General features: G+C 33.8%; 1 protein-coding gene across 1 annotated transcript in view; it reads left to right on the top strand.

The window, feature by feature from the left end:
* The window catches only part of LOC108911355 (protein glass-like), a 40,612-nt gene extending 17,120 nt beyond the window's left edge, over window positions 1-23,492 (top strand). The window contains exons 3-6 of the mRNA XM_018716269.1: window positions 3,101-3,426; window positions 9,950-10,193; window positions 15,453-15,690; window positions 23,321-23,492. Of these exons, the coding sequence (XP_018571785.1) occupies window positions 3,101-3,426; window positions 9,950-10,193; window positions 15,453-15,690; window positions 23,321-23,492 (980 nt within the window). The remainder of the gene's footprint in view (window positions 1-3,100; window positions 3,427-9,949; window positions 10,194-15,452; window positions 15,691-23,320) is intronic.
* The last annotated feature ends 272 nt before the right edge of the window (window positions 23,493-23,764 follow it).

Here is a 23,764-nt window from a genome sequence, read left to right as displayed (position 1 = left end):
ACTTTGCCTAGTCATTCGAAGGTCATATAGAAAAAAAATCGTCTCAGTTATATTTTTTCCATATTCTACATCCATTCAGCTTTCATTTGCAATCAGGCTCATATTTTTATCTACTCTCTGAGTCAAGATATTTGATTTTTGTACAAACAAAAAAAAAATATACATAGTGGGCCGTTGGTAAAACCTGGGGAATGAAATCAAGGGTAATTATGTGGATATACACTGCCATAGTGAGACCAACGTTGACCTACGGAGTTGTTGTCTGGTGGCCAAAAGCCCAACAGATAGCAGCTAAACAGAAGCTTAGCCAGGTGCAAAAATTTGCTTGCTCGAGCGCAACAGGAGCTATGCATACAACACCAACGTTAGCGATGGCGGTGATGCTACGTCTGCCACCCTTAGATATTTATCTAACGGAATTGGCTTTGACAACTATGCTTCGCTTCAAGAACGTTGATGTTAAACCATATGTAGGATGCGAAGAAGTCAGGTGCCGCCTGTGGAATGAGACCATCAGGAAGACCTCCTTTTACAGGTAGACTGCCAGCATTTCTCAGATTGCGTTTGACAAACCCTACACACTACTCATCAACAATGAGGAGGAGACCGTCAGTAAGGGTGTAAATAACATATTCACAGATGGATCAAAAAGGAAAGAAGGTGTAGGATGTGGTATCTACTTTAGATCCGTATACATCCAATATTAGTGGCTGTGGATAGGCGTGTCGCGGTAACGCAAGCGGAACTTGCGGATATAACCATATCTGCTAAAAAATTGCCTGCGGGCAGAAAACGAAGAAAACTATTGGAATCTCTACAGACAGCTGGCAATCATTCCCGACCTTGCGTAATCGGAAGATAATGTCCAGATCAATATGGGACTGCCCTCAACCGCTGGTGGTGGCTTCAGTTACAAGTTGAGGACACAGTCGGTGCAATGGCAGTAAAGAAGCTGATAAGTTAGCTAGGAGGGCATCAGGTCATAGTATCTTTGGACCTGATCAATCCAGTGTGCTTTCGTTATCAGCGTTTTTTGAATTTGATTTGATTTGATTAGGAAAGACATCCACAGACAGTTTAGAACATGGTGGGATGAAACAAACAGCTGTCGATTTGCTAAGGAGTGCTAGAGATACTCTTGCGAAGACACAGTCAAAAAGTACCTGGCTATATCCAGGGTAAGCCTTCGCTTGGCGATGGCCATTCATACCGGACACTGCTGGTTAAGGAAACATCTCCATAATATGAGGAAGTGCCAAACACCCCTTTGTAGAAGTAGTGAACAGGAAGACGAGACAGTTTGCCATGTATTCTATGAATGCACTGTTGTCTCGTCAATAAGAGAATCCGTGTTAGGAGAACGATGGCCTTCTACGGCCTACATTAGACATACCCCCCTGAGCAACGTCATCACCTTTTTCTCTTTAATAGGTTGGTTGACGGCTAAGGAGAGCTGATCTCTCGTACAAAGGAAGCACAAGTGGCCCAATGGGGCCTAAGTGCTGTAACCTAGTACTGTTGAGTTACCCTTCAGTCAGATCCAAAATCCAGAAGCTGATTTGATCTTCACAGGTCCCCTAGAGATCAAATATGAACGTAAAATTTTCTACTCTTTCCATTTATCGATAAAACAAATGAGGTTTCTATTTAAAATTCTGAAATTGACTCCCAAATGACCCCTAAGTTTGACCTCTGGGTTAGAACAAGGGTCATTATCGTAAGATTTTCGATTTGAGGTCATCCTGCAAAGCTATTCGGGGTGATTGATAGCACACCCTGTATATCGAACTTTAAAATTTTGTTAAAGCTTTGAAAATCTAACTATTTTCGTCTTCTGAGCCTCTAATGACTTTTTCATTATTTTTGACAGTCGTGGATGTAATTTGTTTCCACAATAACAACTCCATATATTCCTGTACTAGTGGAAAAATTAAGAATAATAAATAGGTGACAAATTTGACATTAGAACAGTGTTTCAGACAACTAATATTTTAGGCTCTTTGTTGTCAAAGTCGCACAGATAATGATTTAAAATTAAAAAAATTGCATTTATATTATACCTTGCGAATGCAATAAACACTATATTGGAGAATCCTCTCGATTTCAAAAATTAGAATAGACGAGCACAAATATTACATTAAAATATGAGGAATTGAGAAATAAAAAATTTGCGATCAAGTTTGAGAAAACAGTCATATAATTCAATGGGGTTCCACTTAAATTTCGGAAAAGAGATGGAAAATAATATCATTAAAAGAATATTAAGTTTGGCGCAAGGATATATTTCAATTATTTTTAATTTTATCATTGCTAATAAAAAAGGAGAAAAACTAAAACTAACAAGTAAATAACTTCAAATAATAAGATAATTTTCTTTTTTTTTTATATACATCTTTTGTACTGACTTATGTATCTCATTTTCTAATAGGGAAATGTGCTTATTTAAGATCTTGATTTTAAATTTATTTAATTTCTACAATGAGACGGAGCATTTTAAGAAAATGTTTAACTAAATTATATTAATTAATAATATAGGCTGGTATAGGAAACAGCTAAGTGGTCAATGTCTACTTCAATGCCTTTTTTTCGTTCACTTCAATTTTTCTAACTAAAATAACATAAAGTGAGTGGCAGCACGACGGTAAAATCTATGCGAAAAATCTTATCTCAAAACTCAACGAAGTTGTTAAAAAACTCTTTAAATTATAACTTTGAGACTTTGGATCTGGAAAAATGGGCGACCATTTGAAAAAGTAGCCTAAAGAAAATCCTTCTGTTTGCCCCCAAATCTATAGTTAATGGCTTGATTTGATTTTTTGTAACACCATAGTTAAAAACACTTTTAAAAGTTTCAAATGCTTCTGAAGCAGGAATTATGTAGATTTTAAAAGAAATAAATAAAGAATAAATAAAGAATAATAAAGAATTTTTAGAAACAAATTCTTATTTCTTTCAAAAACTTGTTTAATTACGTAAAATAACTTGATTTTCTAAACTGAATCTTTCAAATATCTCGAAAAATCAATCTGAAAAAAATGGCTATGATCATTCCGAATACTTTAATAATTTTTATGCAATATGCTTTTTTTTTGCAGAACAGAGTTGTCAGTTCCAAACCAAATGCCTGTAACGTTTCGCGAAACAACCAAACAACCAGCAGATGTAGCGGACGTGCTATTGTCCTTGAAACACGCCGTGGTCCATCCTGGACAGAGTCCTACTGACAAATTTGAAGCACAACACTACCACCCACAAATGCTCCTCTCTCCAGGAGGATATTCTGGTGGTTTTTGCGACCAGACTTTCACCCAACAGCCCCCGATGTTCCCCAGTATGTCAGTGAATGTCTCCATGAATATGACCATGCACGGTTACCATCCCAATAATGGTTGTGGATATTCTACTACGGATCTTTCTTGTCCGCAGGTAATAGAAGATATATTTTAGTATTCCAGTCATCTAGATGCTGCAAGTTATTTATTTTGAATAGGTTGGGACAATATATCGCAGAGTAACCGCTATACAAAGTGAAAAGGAGATGTGAGAGTTTAACAAATAATAAAAATAATAGTATTCAGCAAATCATGGGAATTAATTAAGAATCGAGTAATTAGCAATTTCAGTTTTCTCAAATTCTTAAAAATTGTGTTATTCTGAGAATCAGTTATTTTACGGCAAAGTTTAAAAATTGAATACAGGAAGTAAATAAAGTAGGTACTAAACAAAACAAAAGGCAGTAAAATGTTGTAGTAAATACTGAAATTTCTGATCAAGTTCTATGTATACGCCGACGAATTATTTGTCGTATCCCAAAATAAAACAGTTTTGACAGGTCCATAATTCACGCTTATAGTTCCTAGTGACGTAGAATCAACTTTAGCTTTAGTGAACTCCCAAAAATAAAAATCTAAAATATTCAGGTCGGATGAACTGTCAGGCCAATTTACAGCTGTATCTTGCACACGTCCAATCCATCGCTCAGAAAACTGATTATTAAGGACCTGCCGCATAATTTGAAGTCTCTTCTAACATTCAGATCTTCTACAGATCTGGCAAAGTATATTTTAAGAAATTTGACTGCCGAACTTTATTTAGACTCAACAGGTCCTAATAAATGTCATCGAAAATTCCAGATTATATATTAATAACAAATTTATGTTGGGAGTAGTAACAATTGTTGTCCTTGAATTATCGTCATTCCATTCGGTCGATAGCCGCACGGTTTAAGGCGTCAGTACTTAAATCGATGTGTCGAACTGCCCGGGTTTCGAATCTCGCGGCCGGTAGACCGTAGATTATCTATACTTGTACGGAGAATTGGCGCCCTCTGTGCAGGTCTGGTAGGGTGGAAAAATGTTGGCTTGGGTCAATGTGAGAGATTGACACCGGTTGGCATTTGACCACCCCCCTAATTAATGAGGTTTTCCAGGTTTCCCTCATTCCTGCACTCAATGGTGGTTAGGGCCTACCAACATAAGTCGTTCCTGGGCGCAAATGCGGCCTGCGTAATAATAATATGCCGCCTCCTCTTTCTCACAAGTCTCCGACTTCTGGGCTAATTCTCGTAATTAGAATGAGGAGTAGAGATATTATTATTTATTATTATTATTATTATTCACGATTGATGACATTTACTATCTTATTTTTCGTAAAATATAACCTGTTAGTAAATATAGCCCTAGTATTGCCAACCAGTTTCAAAAATATTGTCTAAAGTGTTATTAGGTAAAGTTTCGTGAACTCCTATTAGGTGATAGGGCCATAATTGTTGTTCTTTTAATGTTCTATAGACTTCACATTGAAATAATGTACTTCAACTGCAATTCTTCTTACACTTGTGTGTGAAGTTTCTTCGGTAGTATTTGAAACAGCTTCCTCCACATCTACATTCTTTACATACTGTTTTCTCTAGTACGAGCTAAAAGGTATATTTTTCTCACAACTTTCAGTCAATTGCAGCGAATTAGTTTGAGGAACTTGTCAACCAGAGAACTTTTCAGCATATCAATTTACTTGTGATAAAAAATACATCTACATTCTCCATCATACCTAATGAATGTCTACCAAATATTGGGTGTCCACAAATTTCACCGATAACGTTTGACTACATATTCACGACGACAAATAAATACGGTCTACGAAAAAAAAGTTAAATAAAAACATTTTGGTTTTTGAGTCTAAAACTTTGAGTTCAGTAGGCGATGAAAACAAGATGTTGATTGCTGTGGTTATCAGGTAATGTCGGTCATTATTGTCACTTTTCTTTAGGATTCTCATCACTCCACACATGCAAATTATGAAGTGTCCGCAGTGTATCTAGATAATTAAATGATGTAAAACGAATGGTCACAAAACTTAAAAAAAGCAACTTCTTCGTGTATTTCATTTAACTCCGGTTCAAGAACTTGAAAATTTAGATCCTAACGCACGTTTACAGTTTTGCCACTGGTTGGTGAATGGCTTCGCAGAAGATAATAATTTGCTTCAAAAATTATTTTATACTGACGAATCTTGTTTTACAAGGAACCGAGTTATATATTTTCATAATTTGCATGTGTGGAGTGATGAGAATCCTAAACAAACACGACAATAATGACATTACCTGATAGCCACAGCAATCAACATCTTGTTTTCATCGCCTACTCAACTTAAAGTATTAAATTCGTGACATTGCTACACAAACCGAAACATACAGACCTGCAAATAATGCAATTTTTCTTAAGAATGGCTTTCAGTAGGCGATAACCTCAAGAGACAATGCTTTTTTTTAAATAAAACGACCTTTTCAATGTTGCTACCCGTTTGAAAAAATACGACCACTGTAAAAGTGTGGACTGCTGAAAGGGAGAGGTAATCGGAGAAAATTATCACCCATTATATCGATTCGACTAAGGCTCTAAGATATATATGCCATAATAGTCTAAATAAATGTGCCAAATTTTAACGCGATCGGTAAAAGGGTTATGAAGTTCTTAATTAAATTAATTTTATTTTTGATAACTTTGAAGGCGTGTAACTCAAAAATCAACATTTTATTTAACTTTTTTTTTTTGTAGATCGTATTTATTTATCGTCGTGAATATGCAGTCAAACGTTGTCGGTGAAATTTGCGGACACCCTGTATACTGTACTGATTATGCATCCTGCCAAAAACTAATAAAGTTGTTTTGAGATCTTGAGGCAATTAAAATTTGTATTGTCAATTCATACTAAATCCATAATAATTTATAGAAAAAGGAAAAATATATGTTATTATTTCGTGATAATATTTTCAAATTTGGTTTTACTATTTTCTGTGAGCAAAGAGTTTTACCTTCATTTTTCTCGATTTAAGTAAAAGTCTCGAGTTTGCAGATCACCACTAGAGTTATTTTTAACTCTAGGAAATCATATAAGTAACATATGTGGATTGCTTATACTTTTTATATTGGATTTACTTTATCTTTATTATGCTTGTCAAGGAATTTATTTTATTACTGGTTTACAATTCTGTTCGAAATATAATTTTCTACCCATATATGAGAAAGTTAAGTTTTTAGTCATGACTTGATCAATGAAGTGACATTATTTTGCCTTACGCTGAAATTATCCAATTAAAATAATATTTTCTTAATTAAGATACCGAACAAACTAAATTCACATGAACCTATTTATAAATTAGTTTAATTTTAACGGATCATCTTTTCTACATTCTTAAAAATATTAAAACAATTAAAATAAAGTGAACATTTTACAATGTAACAACAGCAATTCGGAATAGCATGAATGTGTTACTAGGTCTCATTTTTAATTAAATACAAATTGCGTTTCAAAGGCCATCTATTGGCAATTAGATGCACCGGAAAGGTAGATCCTTCACTGATGTACTAACAAAATTTCATGACTTTTGGACGAATAGAAGAGGAGTTATTGTATCTGAAGTGACAGTATGTTTGTGTTATCCGTACAAAAATGAGCATAGAACAAAGAGCTAATATTAAGTTTTGTTTAAACTAGGTAAAATTTGGACCAAGTTTATGGTGATGATTTTTTATTCAGTAGCAGAGTTCATGAGTGGCGGTTTAAAAACGATCGTGAGGACAAATAATAAGCAACATGTTGGCTAATCGAAATCCGTGACCACCACAAATTCCATCAAAACTGTGCATGAATTCATCGAATATCTGCCAAAATCTACATTGAAATTCATAGAATCAGAATTGAACATCTCAAAAACATCAATTTCTGAACATTTGGGCTACCGAAAAGTGTGTGCACGGTTTGTTTCGCACAAGTTGACTGACGACCAAAAATTGCTCAGAATTCAACAATCAAGACGGAGGTCAACAAGAAGAACAAAAAGGAGCAAAACTTCCTTTATAACATTGTGACTAGTAATGAAACGTGGTGTTTTCAGTATGATCTACAAACCAAGCATCAAAATGCTGAGTGGAAGGCGTCAGATGAGTCAAAATTAAAAAAATATCCTTTGGAGAAGTCAAAAGTGAAGACAATGTTGATTTGTTTTTACGATTTCAAGACCATTTCTACAAAGAGTTCATTCCACAGGGACAAACCGTTAATGCACAATTCTATCTTGGCGTTCTGAAGCGTTTGATGAATCGTATTTGTCGTAGGTATTCGGCCAGAATATCGCGCAGAAGGAAGCTGGTGTTTTCGGCTGGTGACCGATTTTTTGAGTAAAAATCGCATTTTAACTGTCAACCATTCCCCGTATTTGCCTAATTTGGCACTGTGCGCCTTTTACATTTTCGGAAAGGTGCATTTACCGATGAAAGGAAAGCGTTTTGTGGACTTGCGACATCTTGAAGGACATCCCGGCCGACGATATAAAATGCTTATTCCATATGCTTTTCGAGCATTTAAATCGCTGTATTGAGTAGGAAATGGACTATTTTGAATAAAATAAATCGATTTAACCAAAAAAGACTTTTTGTTCTACTATTTTTTAAAAAGTCCTGTTTACTTTGGAACGCATCTTGTAGAAATAGAATTCGAGATGATAAAGTAATTTTACAGGCAACGTATTAAGTAAATACGTTTAAAAGTAAATACATATAAAATTAATTTTGTACAATTTTCAGTCAAAAATATGTATTTTTTTATTTTTACACGTACAGAGCCTAACTTAGGTAGGTACGTAAAAATATTTCAGGAGGTGCTTTCTATGAGCCTACATACGAGTACATATATTAAACGGCTTAGTTAAGGTGTAAAAGTTTTTGAATAATGTTACATTTATGTAAATATCTCTATGTAATACAATCTATGTAAATATGTGAATATGTTTGACACAGATTGATGAAACTTAGTTTAGTGGTTTAATTTAGTCAAGGAGTCATTGCAGTTATATACAGGGTTCAACTTTAAGTGGGGGTCAGGTTTTTAGGAATATAATACGTATTCCCCTGAATACGAATCTGAAATATATATTTTTTAAATTTAATAAATAGTCGAGTTATAATTATTTTTTTGAAATGCACTTTAATATTTGTGTGCGCCGCCACTGTAATCATGTATTACAAACACATGAATTGTAGGAAACCTATAATGCATGTGAAGGGAGATAGTGCTGGTAAATCATGACGAAGCGAAGTGTGTCAGTTGTTGTTCCACATCTGGGGACTATATATAACTGTGAATTTGAATGTTTTTATCACTGGAAGTCATCAACATTATTTTTTTGTATTTCATTTGTCATTATTGATTACTGCTTGAGTTTTTTGCTGGGTTACTTGTAAGGTATTGTTTGTGTGGCGAACACCCACTCAAGAAAAGTAACTCGCGGCGAATAGTGTGGAATTGTACATGCGCTACGATTAAGCGCGCCGTTATTTGAGGTTACACTAACTTCTCCAGCGGTGGGGTACGAAAATTACTAAAAAAGGTTAAAAAAATAAGTTTTTACGACGGAATTTGAAAAAATGAACTATTGGTACGTGTTTCTGAAGGTCAAAGGAAGCCTCTGTATAAATATGACTTCCACTCAAGGTTACACCCTGTATAATATGTTAATTGGAGATACTGAGTATGTACCCCAGAATATCGACAGCTTATTTCGGAAATTCGAATCAAGCTTTTTATTTATTGCTTCTCATCTAAAATAATTTTACTACACATTTGAATAAATCAACAATAACTATAAAACCTCTCGTGCAATAGAAAAAATATTATGGGAATTTTTTGTTATAAATGTGGCATGTGGCCTTAAATAGTATTAAGTACCATCAAAAGTTAAAAAAAAACACTGAATTTATGAATTTTCTAGGGAGTAAACCGTTTAGGACATTCTTCTTAGAATAATTGAAAGAAACACATCCTGAAATATTATTATTTCAGAAACTACTAAAGATATGATAAATCTGAAACCACTTTCTAGAGCTCGATTTTCATGATAAACTCTATTGTTAAATCATAAATTTGCTATCTTCATTTATTCTGAGTTACATGGTGTCCTTTTTTTTGGCCATGCCCAGCTACGATTTCCATTAAAAAAATATAGTAACTTTGGGCCATCACTCCGGAATCTTAGGATCTACTAAAAATCTAATACGGCATTCAATTCTACGCTAAGGAATTAGTCTTGAGTAGCTCTCACTGTAACTTTAATTTATTTAACAGCTGAGATACAGACATGTTAAAAAATGAGAAACGCCCTGTAACTTAGAAACAAATGAAGATAGCAAACTTCTGATTTGACAGTTGAGTTTGCCATGAAAATCGAGCACGTAGTGTCAAATTTATCAGCATAGTTTCTGATACCCTGAATCCTGAATTCCCTTCGAAAATGGACCATCCTGTACATAACTTGTATTTTACATTTTCGCAACAGATGTTTTACTTTTGACCACTTTCGAACAAAATTTAACACCAAATATTATAAAATATGCAAAATGATAAATTTAAGTTAAAAAAGTATGTTTTACTTTAGTTAATATTTTTTATGAAGGTACAGTGGAATAGCGCCTCTCAACCAAACACACAGAGTTACCAGAGCCAGGGTCTGTTAAGTCCTTCATATGGAGGAGCAACTTATTCGTTCACGGCCGATTTTAGGCCGCCACAAGAAACGCCAGTTTTAACCACCACTACCTACAAACCCGTACCCATGTGCTTTTCGTCACCGAGGAGAAGGCACAGCATAAGCTTGTTGGAGGAAGAGAGTCAAAAACCCAACGTATGCCGAATATGTGGTGAGTATTTTTGGAGGAATAAAAGAATATTTCTTTGCGTGGCGATATTTGCTGAATTGCTTTCTACAAACGTGCCGATTTTTACTTTAATAGATATAGCAGTGGCGTGCTTACTATGGATGCGTTTTACTATTTCGTTAAAAAAATATATTGGCACGCCAATGCCTTAATGGCAATATTCCAGTTTTAGAATCCTCAGAAATTTTAAGAAGAAAAACTAGTTTTTAATGATATGCTACTGAAGTCCTGCTCATTCATTTTTCATATCTGCTTAGAAATTTTTTTAGTTTTTTACTTAACTATACTCAACAGGACCCCGTCAAATGTTTTTTTTTTAATTTGCTTCTTTTTGAATTGATGGTGAATACCCTCCTATTGGCTTTTCTGTCAGTTCTACTAGGTCGTTTTGAACTTATTAATAGACGTTTAAAATTTGTGTTTAAATTACTCCATTATCAAATCGGCTGAACCAAATACTAATATCAAATAAGTAAGCTTAATTTACACAACTGGATTTGTTTTACTTATTCACGATGTGAACAAATATTACAAAGTATTCTTCGCTACATAATAATATACGCAATGTTTATAATAATGTGTCTGTCGCAGGCTAATTGCAAATTCAGTCTTTTTATAAAATACCTAGAGTTTTATAAATTACTAGGCAAATTGTAAAATGATGTATAAATACAACTTTTTTACAATTTGACTGAAAACTTTTACAAAACGCCGAATAAGTCTTATTGTAAGATGAACGCAATAGCCATTATTTTTTCATTGCGCCTAGAATAAACTGAACATATTCAGTCGTATTATAATGAGACTGCTCTCGAGTTAGGCGAATTGTAAGGCAGATGCGGATTATTAATTTTCTAGTTTCTACATTAGTTTTCCACTTCATGTTATGAGTTTGTACGCGGTATATTATGTAAACAAACCTAAATTAACAGTATTTTTTTACTATTTTCACTTCAAAAACTTGGGCTACAAGGTGTTAGAAGACCCAGAACGGAGCTTCTTCAAATAAGTAACATACCAAACACATATTTTAAGCTTTATAGATTTAGAACTGAACAATTATTGTTAAAAAAATCAAATATAACAGTATTTCAGTTCAAGTGAATCAAATTTTAACCACAAATAGAACTCGATAAATAATTCAGAATTGTCTTATAAAGCAAGGGTCTAAGTCTCACCGTATTCACTGTACAGGGCCGTATTGGTCGGTTGTTAAAATCATATTATTTACGACATCTTTGGTATGTTTATAACAAATTGATTTAAATTTGGTGTGATTTTAACATTTATACATGTGCATAATTTACTGTAAAATTTACAAATTTTTGTAGATCAGTGGCGTAGGAATGGGTAGTAAAATGGGATTTTTTTACCCCAAGTTCTACGCCAATGACCTAATCATTTGGGATTCATTTTTAGATTTCGTGGACAATTCTACATAAAAAAGGTATACTTGTTGAAAATCGGTATAGTATATGTTTTACCGAAAATTTCAGTTTTATGGGACACCCTTCTTCTGATAAGAAATTTAGTTTCTTAAGGATAGGAAATAAATTTTAAATTAATATTATTATAATGTCACGCATTAACTTAGAATTCGAAACAATATTAAATAAGATGTTTTTAAATCGTCGAAACGACTGGTAAATTAAAAATATCTCTCACTCTTGTGTATTATTTATTGCATTCGTAATGTGGTGAATTTCCCCTCTGAGCTCATTTTTTTGTTACGCTACAGTGCGGTGGACAGCATATTCAATGGCACCTCCTCTAAAATTTCATTTGTGCCATTGTGAAGCAATTACAGGTATCTTTGCTCATTCAACGGTCCGTTTGTTTCAAACAGATATAACGGAATCTAAAAATGAATCCCAAATGATTATTAGGTCATTAGCGTAGAAGTTGGGGTAAAGAAATCCCGCTTTACTAACCATTCCTACGCCACTGACCCACAAAAATTTATAAATTTTACAATAAATTATACACGTGTGCAAATGTTAACACCACACCAAATTTGAATAAATTTGTTATAAGTATACCAAAGATTTCTTAAATAATATGATTTTAACATCCGACCAATACGGCCCTGTACAGTAAAAACGGACTTAGAGCCTTGCTTTATAAGGAAATTCTGAATTATTTATCGAGTTCTATTTGTGGTTAAAAGTTTGATTCACTCGAACTGAAACACCTTGTATAGAATTAAAAAATAGTTCTTATTTGTATGCAATATTGTACGAATAATATATTAATATTTCATGAAATGCCCAATGCCCAATTTTTAGTCGTTTCGAAAACGACTGGAGAAAGTCAATCATATTCTAAAGAACATGGAAATTATGATGCATTTATAATAAGTCATATAGCTATCCCATGTTTTATAAAAACGCGTAAAGTTTTCAGTCAAATTGTAAAAAATGTATTTACCAGAGATATTAGAGAAGGACACATAGGATCTGCGCGAGTATAGCAGTCCAGGAGGCCGCCATTTTTACCTCAATAATGTCAATTTCTGGCGCCAAATTTTAAAAATCGATATCATCTGCATCATTTTCAAAGTATTCGATTTCATAACTACAGCAATAAATTATTAACAATAAGAATAAAACGCAATTTAAAAAAAATATGTAAATATATAATTACATAATAGAAACACGTATAATATAGTATTATATAATAGAAACAGGTTTTTAATACTTAACCTAAAACCTATAAATACATAAATAGCTTTAGTATTTTAGTTACTTGATGTCTTACGTTTGCACCATGAATCTTTTCAGAGTAGGATTTTGAAAGATTGTAAAATCTGCGGCTGTAGCAGGTGATAATATTAATTTTAATAAGTAAAAATTTATGGTTCTCTTCCGCATAGGTGAAGGTGATAAAATGATTCACTAGGTCCGAAAAATAGAATTTCTGAGCCACAGCCAAAACAAATGTTGTAAAAAAATGTTTTTCCGATGGTATTGTCCTTCCTGTTATTTCCATAACGTGTCTGATGCACTGTTGACTTGCAGAGCAAATTTTTACCACGGGGAATGAGGGAATGTGTAATCCACCTAAAAACAAATAAACCCAATTAAAAACTGTGATAATCAAATTAAAAATTTTGAGTATGTAACTTAAATAATTAAGTAGGTAGTTGATATTTGTGGAATTTTAAAAGTTGTGCATTAAAGTAAAATTTACTAGGCAATACTTAATAGCAACTTTAGTTTTACGATGTTTTACTTATGATAACTTCGAGAAAGTGTAATTTTATGGAATTTGAAAACAAACCTCATTCTCTTGCTTTCTTTTTTTCTTCCTTGTCCTTGCATGAGACCGATCCTCTGCAAATTGTTCTAGCAAAGAAACAGGTAGCTCACGTGATGATGAAGCAACTATAGTAGAATCATATTCGATGCAAAGTAATAAAATCATTGCCTGTCAAGGGATCCAATGCAGTCCGCTTTTAAGGGTTTTAGAAATTGAATAATTTCTTTATACATTATGAAGGGACGAGGAGATCAGTTCACGCCTGGCACCCTTTTTCTTCAAAAATTCCTTTATTCTCATAAACTATTTATTTTAAATGTAATTTATTATAAATCCAGTTTGTTTTTTAATTTCCACATATGTACTACATTTTACCTCTGTACGCGCCACTGTTGTTTACTTGTTTTTTGGAGGCGCTCTCTGTTTTACGATCAAGCTCGCCAGGTTAGTATTTAACGTATAACCGACCACTTCGTACACTCGATGCACCTGGGCGACTACAGCTACTACCAGAACACAGTGCGTATGCAGCGGTATTTCAGATTTAACATTGAATTTCATTTTAAATTTGAAATGGTTCATCTTACGCCTCCTAAAAATAATGACACGGTTTTCCTTTGATAAAAGACCGACAACTTTTTGCATCGAATACGATCCTACTATAGTGTCATATTCTCATCAGCAGGAATGGAGACTTCTGCAATTTCACCAATAGACAGACATGGAACGGCATTAGGTCTTAGATACACTTTGTCTGGCGTTCTTCCTATATCTGATTTTTTAAAATACTGAGAACAGACGAATTTATATTTAACTGTATCACAGCTACATTGTTTTTCACCTATAGCTTGTAGCCACTGCGTTTTTCTCATCTCGTGGAAATCTACAAAATAAATGAAGAAAACACAAATTTCGTATAATTTTGTAAATTAATATTATAAAAATTCCTGTGAAATGTAACTCCTGTGGGCTTAAAACGCTTGATGTTTTTACAAGTATGAGGGTTGCTTTCGCTGTACAGCAAGAATAAAACGCTCTCCCAACGGTAATAATAAAGTATTTTACTAAAAACTAAGTTTGCGGAAAAGACGTGTTGAAGGGGCGAGTGTTCTTTGGAGAGTCCGTCCTCGTGGTGCGGAGTGTTTCGCAGAAGTACCTGATCCTTGGCGCCAGTCTGCCGGGGTCGTCTTCCGGGAACCCTGGTGCGTCGGGGCAGCGTCTCGCTGGCGCTCTTGACGTTGTACTTAAAAATGGGTCACTTGCGAACATGTGTACCCACAAGTATTTACACTACAACTCATTTTGCTTAACAAAACACTCAAATAATTCTAAACTTTCACTATATCAAGTTAATAATAGGACATCCACCATCAAAATGACATTGTGATGTAAAAATGGCGGCCTCCAAGCCCTTCCACCTAAAAAGTTATGCGCAGTGGTATATGCGTATTCTCCCCTCTTTAATATCTCCGATATTTACACATCATTTTTACGATTTGCCTAGGCATTTTAAAAACATTTAGGCATTTTATAAAACGACTGAATTTGCAATTAGCTTGCGAAATCTCTACTTCTACACACGTTTTTTCCTGCAATTTAACTCATCTTAAGAAAATTACTTTATATTAAAATAAAATAGAACTCTCTATTATTTTTTGCATGACTTTTTTGACCTGTATTTAAAATTTTGTTTTCCTCTGTTATTACTGTACCCCATTTGTTTGTACTTCTTAGTGTGTCATATTTAATTATGTCCGTGTATAATTTTTTTGTTTATATCAATATTGTATTGCCTATTGGGCTGTGGCCTGTTGAATAGTGTAAATAAAAATAATAATAGATATTTGATATTAACAAGTCTACTTAAGTAAAAAACTTTTTGAATTACTAATGTCAAATACAACGTTGTCCGTTTCCTTTTAGTTTAGTTTAGTAAATCAGACCTGAAGCTGAAACGTTTCAGTAATCGTGCCCCTGTTTCAGGGAAGAGCTACGCCCGGCCCAGCACTCTGAAGACCCACCTGCGCACCCACAGCGGCGAAAAGCCCTACCGCTGCATCGACTGCAACAAGTCCTTCTCGCAGGCGGCCAACCTGACGGCGCACGTGCGCACCCACTCCGGGGAAAAGCCGTTTCGGTGTCCGGTGTGTGACAGGCGCTTCTCCCAGAGCTCCTCGGTAACGACGCACATGCGCACGCATTCCGGAGAGAGGCCATACAGGTAGGAGGGTGGCTTGTTCCGGGAAGGAAGACACAAAATGATTTACATAAGATGAGATACCATAAAACAGAACTATTTTGTGATGATTTATGATGTTTTATTAAGACAAATTACTGAAAATTATTCAATATTTAAATCAATAATTCAATATACAGGGTGTTTCATAATGGTGTGCAAATATTTTAAAGAGGCGTTTAAAAAGTACTTTTAGGGGGGTATTTCCAATACATTTTTTCGATTTGAGTACCCCTGAGAAAATATTCAAATCTCAAAATGGCCGAAAAAATTAGCTTTAATTTTTTTAAATTAGTTTATTTTTTAGTTTATTTATTTATTTATTTATTTATTTATTTATTTATTTATTTATTTATTTATTTAAGAAGTCCTTGCCTTACAGGTATATATCCAATTACAAAGCATGACAAGAAAATGCAAGAAAAAGCACAAACACATCTTACATAAGTTAACAAAACAAGAAAATAGCAATAAAAAAGTTGAATAACACAAATTATGATAAAAAAAGAAAGAAAGATAATGCCAGAGTTTTCAATGAATCAATGCTCTGGAAACGGCTGACAGAGTAGGTACTGCTAAAAATATTAAAATTTAATTGACTGTTGCATACATCACACATTAAATATAACGGAGATAATTTTAAAGCGTTCGTTCTCGGTGTAGTTAAATAAAATACATTAAAATGCCTTTGAATTGTTCTGGGTATATACAAATTTAATCTTGATAAAATATCAGGACAATCAATAAGATTGTTAATTATCTTATACAATGTGATTAGCATAAAGTATTCTCTGCGATTTTTTAATGAAGAAAAGTTAAATCTCCTTAACAAGTCATCATGTGGAAAACCCTGCTCGGGATAAAAACCAACGCTTTTATATGTCAAATATTTCAAAAACTTTCGCTGTATTCCCTCGAATTTGGTATCGTAGACATCATAGCTCGGAGCCCAAACAACTGCCGCATATTCCAATTTAGATCTAACATATGATGTGTAAAGTATCTTAATTACATGACAATTTGAGAAATCACGTGTACATCGTTCAATAAAACCAAATAATTTTAATGCCTCAGAAATAACAGTATTTATGTCATGAGAAAAAGATAGTTTCGTGTCAAATAGGACACCTAGATCCCTAAACATATCTACTCTAGAAATACGATTGCCATTCAGTGAATAGTGACATGCAGTTGGCGTCTTTTTTTTTAGTAAATGATATACTATTGCATTTTTTAATGTTTAATTGAAGCCCATTTGATATACACCATTCCCCAATCACCTCCAGATTTTTTTGAAGTTCAATACAGTCCTGTGTACATTCGACTCTTTTATACAATTTTACGTCGTCAGCGTATAACGAAAATTTTGCATTGAGTTTATGGCCTATGTCATTAATAAAAATATTGAATAGCAGTGGACGTAACACGGAACCTTGTGGCACGCCGGATACTGCAACATATCGAGTTGATTTAAAGCCACTAATCTCAACATATTGAGTACGACAATTAAGATAAGACTTTTAAACAGCGCAATTAAGTTATTAGAGAGACCAAAATGTGCAAGCTTATTGAGCAAAAGATCTAAGCGGTCGAATGCTTTAGTATCAAGATATATAACATCAGTTTGATGGCCATTATCTATTAATTCACAAAGTTTTGCGTATCAATCATGAGATTTGTTGCCGTAGACCTACCTTTGAAGAAACCATGCTGATACGGTAGATTAGATTTTTTGTTAAAGAAAAAATTGAATCATGAAGCAAAAACTCGAATACCTTGCAAAAATTACATATAATTGACTCTGGTCTATATAATTATTAACATCAGATCTGTCAAATTTTTATATATAGGACTAACTTTAGATGTTTTTCAAATACTAGGTATTGTTTTGGATTTTAGACAGAGACAACATTTGTAGAGGTTTGCTAAAAACAAACATACAGTTGCGAATTAAAAATGAGGGCACAAGATCCGGTCCAGCTGTTAATTTGGGTTTCAACTTTTTCATAGCGCGTACTACTTCTTGTTCTGAGAAAGACTGAATGTTAATAGTAGGCGCGTAACAAACATAATTTTGAAAAATCAAATTTATTGAGGTATCATGCGAAAACGACTGCATAAAAAAGTCCGCAAAAGAATTTACAATTTCAGGTAGAGACGTGATTGTGTTAGTATTATAATTCATAGTAGTAGGTATGTTTGACAAATTCCTCTTTTTCTTTATAAATGTCCAGAATTGTTTTGGGTCACTTTTGATATCGCGTTCCGACTTTTTTTATGAATAAATTATAAGACTCCTTTATATCGGATTTTATTTTATTTCTCAACCTTTTAAAATTATCCAACTGCATAGCACTTCCAGTTATTTTAAATTTTTTATAGAAATTAGCTTTTTGTTTGATAGCACTAATGATGTCACGCGAGAACCAGGGAGGATATTTACTTTTTTGAAATTTACCATACCTTGGCACAAATGCATCGAATATTTCATATATTTTATTATAAAAGATATCACACATTGTGTCAACAGTCTTCTCATAATTTAAAACAGACCAGTCTGTATTCAGTAAGGCATTGTATAACTCAACAAAGTTGGCTTTCCTATAGTTAAAATTGCGTTCAAGATTAGTTCGGAATTCCCGTTTGAAATTCTTAGATTGATAATAATTTAAATATGTTAACAGAGCTGGATGATCTACTTCAGTAGTAATTGTATCATACGCTCTTTCTATTACACAACACTCGCAGTTGTGGATTACTAAGTCCAATATTCTGTTATTCGCATTTCTTATTGTGTTGCTTTGAACACAATTGACACAATTTAAAAAATTCAAAAGAGAGTTAACCGAGACATTTTGAAGTCCAGAATCCAAAAATTCTGAGTAAGCAGTAATATTAAAGTCCCCCAACAAGCAGACGTTCATGCCATATATACATTCCAATGACATAACAAAATCAAACAAATTTTCTAGTAAACTTCAAGTTACTGGTGGTGGAATATAAATGACAAACAAAAACAAAGTCGAAAAATCAAATGATATTTTAATGACCACCAAATCAATATTTGAATTCAGATTACTTTTATCAATTTCAACTAATGATGATTTAAAATGTTGATCTACAGCCACAAGAACACCACTTCCTCGCACTTTATTAGTTTCAGTAAAATTGCGATCCACCCGATATACGTTATAGTTATTACAGAATAATTCACTGTTAAAAACTGAAGAGTCCAACCATGTTTCTGTTAATGCTATTACATTAAAATGGGAGCTCGATTAAATAAATCAGCGGTTTTAGAATTAAGTCCACGAGTGTTTTGATAGTAAATAGAAAGACGATTACTAAGTCGACCCTGTTGAGTTTTAGAACTCGTAGAAGTTGTCACGTGGAATGTTGGATCAAAAAAAGTAGAGGAGTAGTTCATATTTGCTTAGCTTTTCCTATTGATAAAAATATATTTTTTGCAAAAATCATGTCAAAAATGACGATCGTGTTTGGTAACTGTTATACTAATTATGTGTACAATCGGCAAGGAAAAATAATTAATTTTTTTGCTCGTAAACCATTAAGTATACGAAAAAATGGGAAGAGTCAAAAAAGTTTCTAAATGAAATGTAGTATTAAAAGCTATTGTTGGATTCTTGTTGGAATTGGCTAACGTAGAAAAAAGTTGTGAGAGAAATAAATCCAAGGGGTGCCAATTTCTTTCATTCAAAGACATAAACCAGAAAAAAAAGACTACCAAAAAATATCATTCAACTAGTTGTTAACGTGTACCAAAATTCTAAGTTTAACCGTTTTCGTGAAAAAAAAAAGTAAATTTTTTCGGCTATTTTGAGAAATGAATATTTTCTCAGTGAGGGCTCAAATCAATAAAATATATAGGAAGTACCCCACCCCCCCTAAAATTACTTTCTAAACACCTCATTACAATATCTGCACATCATTATGAAACACCCTGTATAATTCAATATTTTAAAAATAGATTGTTTCAGCCATCCAATTTTAGATTTGTTAGGGAATACACAGAGTGTCTAAAGGGTCTGTACAACGCTCCACCAGTACGGCTAAAAATAAAGCGATTTAACTAATACCTGCCTTAGTCCAAAAATTGGTAATAACAGAGCTACAGGGTGTCAAAAAATAAATAACATTTTCTTTAATATCTTTCGACTACTTCGAGCTAATTTCGTGAAACTCCATATACGGGGTTTTTTTGGGATGATAAATCTGAATTTATCGACGATTTCGTTGTATCTTCTACAGGGCGCCACAAGCGACCATTAGGAAGCATTCAAACTGCCAAAACTTTTTTATGCCATGGTATATTTCATTTTGGGTTGGAAAAATATTTCCCCCCAATTTTTCTGCTTAAAAAAGGTATTCCTTGATAATATCTCTAGTGAACCGTTTTAAAAAAAGGCATTTAAATTTGTAAACGCATAAAAAAATTGTTTAAAAATTATTTTCAACTCCATTAAAAAACAAATCTTTTGTTGATGTTTTTCGAATATAGCTTAAAACAGAGATCGTACAGCAACCACTTATTCCTTAGGGTGTTAAAGTATTATCTTTGAAATTTAATAAATAAAAATCATCACAAACATTTCATTTCCTGCATCAGTGGCGTACAGGGAGATGTGCAATCTCTTCTTGAAAATATTTTCCTCGTCTGTGAACCTTTTTAGGAAAATAACTGAATTTATGAATTTTTAATCGATTCTACACAACAAATGCCTCTTGTCAGTTTGCTGGATTTTGAGTAAAAACAGAAGGTTTCATTTGCTATTCCGAAAAGGTCCATATGATTTTATTTATTTTTCCTTTAAAGAGACGAATCGATTGTTACAATCACTGTAAAAAAATTCAATCAAATTTCACTGAATTTTACTCAATAATGTATCAATTTTTGTCCACACCCGATTGAGTAAAATTTTCACTCTATTGGTATGTGTACAACTGAGTGAAACTATTGAATCAGAAATGAGTGAGTTTGACTCACTGCTAACTATCAATTGAACGACTTTTGACTCTATTCTCAGTATATAAAACCATTTTAGAGTTGACTTTTTCTCTAATATGATTTAAATTTAACTATTATTGAGTCATTTTTTACTCAGACTTGGTTTTTAATTAACTAAATGAGTGTAAAAATAAATCACTCATAAATGATTAATTAGGATATACCGTGCTGAAATTAATTCACTTCGTGGGGTCTCCTCCTGTCCTGACTAAGACCCGTCAGCTGAGACCCACCGCCGCCGGCTAAGGTCTGTTCTCCTGGCGATCACGCTATCAACTGTGGTCGAGATTACAGATGCAATATGTATGTGGTGCCACCTTCACGGCGCCACTCGAAATTAATATACATTTAAACTCACTCAGTAATGAGGACATTTACTCTGATTTAGGTACAAGTACACCAAATACGAGTTTATGTGAAAAATTTATTTAAGGAGTACCTATATTTGAGTGAATGTAGTCAGTTTTAGTTTAAATATCATCACAAATGAGTAAAATGATCAAAATGCCCAATATTGAGTGAAAATGTATTCAATATATTTGACTCCAAGCCTTTATTGCTTTCACTTACACCAATTTTGTTTACAGTGTATATCTTTTTTCTATAGGTACATGGGTCCATGCAGAGGCAGAAACTGGAAGATAATATTTTCCTTATTCTTTCAGGCTTGTATAATTAAATCATTTCCTTAAAAGAACAGAAAAAAGTTCATATAAATACAGTTGTTAAAATGTTTTAAAATATTCAGTTAATTAGTTTTTTAAGTTTCTATTCTTTGGAACAGAGAGTTGAATCTTAAGAGAAATTGATAAGATCATTTTTAGAGCATTCAGTACAGTTCAGTACAGCAGTTGTTTCCCATACACGGGGAAAATTTTAAAATAAAGAATGGGTCACGCCACTGATGCAGAAAGAAGTGTTTCATGATGATTTTTATTGTTTTTCGCACCCTTATAATGTGTACTAAATTTGAATCAGATATCGTACGAGGTCCGTTCACAAAATAACCGAACTTTATTATTAATTTTATACATTATTGGTTTTTGTCTCCTTAAAAGCACTTTCCTGACCTATTCACACCCTTTTCCCAGCGGTGTTTCAATTTCACGAAGCAGTCCTGGATAGCTTATTTGAAATGGCTTTTAAAGTCTATGACGCATTTGTTTTAATGTCATCAATAGTCTAAAAAGGGCGTCCTTTTAGCATTGGTTTTAATTTCGGAAACAAGAAAAAATCGCAAGGAGCCAGCTCTGGTGAGGGAGGCACAATACTGATGAATTGACAACGCTGATTGTGCGAGCACATTGTCACGGTACAAGAACCATGAGTTGTCTCGCCACAACTCTGGTCCCTTTTTGCGGATTTTTTCACGTCACCATAGTAAAACGCATTGATAGTACACACGGTTACTGTTTCACCTTGAGGCAAACTGCACAATTCCATTAAAGTCGAAAAAAAAAAATAGTGAGAATCATTTTGACAATCGATCGAGATTGACGTGCTTTCTTGGGGCTGGAGATCCTTTGCCAATCCATTGTGATGATTGAACTTTTGTCTCAATGTCGTAGCGGTAAATTCAACTTTCGTCTCCCGTTATGATCCTTTGAATGAATGTTTCATCGTCATTGGATTGTTTAAGGAGTTACCGACAAACGCCCACACGATTTTCTATCCGTTGTTCGGTCATCAAACGAGGAACAAATTTTGCTGCAACTCGATGCATGCCAATTTTTCAGTCAAAATTTCATGGCATGACCCAATTGAGATGCTAACCTCTTCTGCAATTTCTTTGACAGTCAATCGGCGATTTGCATGCACCAGATCTTTGACTTTCTGAACGAGGAAGTCATCAGTTGAAGTCGAAGGCCTTCGTGGTCGAGGATCATCTTCAATTGACTGACGACCACTTTCAAATCGTGAAAACCATTGGTTACATCATATTCGTAAGTTTGTTTCAAAAATTGAAACGTTTCTGTGAGAGTTTTCCTCAGTTTCACGCAAAATTTTACGTTGCGTCGTTGTTCCAGCAAATTGCACATCTCAAAAATCATCATTGACACTTTAGACGCCTAAATCAAACAGTTCGGTTATTTTCTGAATGTACTTCGTATGTCGCTTATTGGAATTATTGAAAAAAACATCTCAAAAGTCAAATTTTAATACCTGTAACTTTAAATTTCAAATGAAGCATTTTTGGACTAAGGTTAATTTAAAATTATTTTTACAGTTTTCTGTGGCAACCTCTGAAATAACTCAACGAAAGTCCGAAATACTAGAAGACATTGCCCTTAGGACCTTCAAAATTCGCCGTGTCTGCGTATTTTATAAATTTGATAAGTAATTACCGAAATCAGTATAGTAGTTTCATCAACCAACGTCGAACATTTTCAGAGATATTTGAACAAACGTGTATATTTTTTAATTTTGTATCTCGAAAATGTCACCATTAGACAATTACATAGTTCTAAGAAACAATTCCTAACCTTATAATGTGGACTTAGAAAACATCCTGTACATACAGGGATATCTACTTGTCAATCGGTAGTTGGGATGAAAGTTTTGTACTGGAACATGTTCTATTTTTTGCAGGTGCAGGTTGTGCAAAAAGGCCTTCTCGGACAGCAGCACCCTCACGAAACATCTAAGGATACACAGCGGGGAGAAACCGTACGAATGCAAATTGTGTTTACTCAGGTTTAGTCAGAGTGGTAACCTAAACAGGCACATGAGGGTCCACGGCACCAACGGAATGCCTCCATGACATATGTTTTTCGGATACCCCGTATAGGTGCTGAATTAAACGCTAGATAATGTCGATGGAAATTGTTAAAATTTGACGTGAAGCGAAATGCAAATTCTTAAATTCATTACAGACGTCGCGATTGTGGTAGGACAATATTTACGGAATATAACTCCTAGAAATATTTTTGCTGATATAACTTTAGATTTTGTAGACAAATTAATTTTATGGAGTAGAACAGAAAAATATCCTAATTAATTTTATGCAAAACTGAGGAGTTGAAAAATAGCCCT

Source organism: Anoplophora glabripennis, unplaced genomic scaffold (assembly GCF_000390285.2).
Source record: "Anoplophora glabripennis isolate ALB-LARVAE unplaced genomic scaffold, Agla_2.0 scaffold460, whole genome shotgun sequence".
Lineage (NCBI taxonomy): Eukaryota > Metazoa > Arthropoda > Insecta > Coleoptera > Cerambycidae > Anoplophora > Anoplophora glabripennis.
The sequence above is the reverse complement of the archived record's forward strand: the minus strand, read 5'-3'. Positions and strand labels throughout refer to the sequence as shown.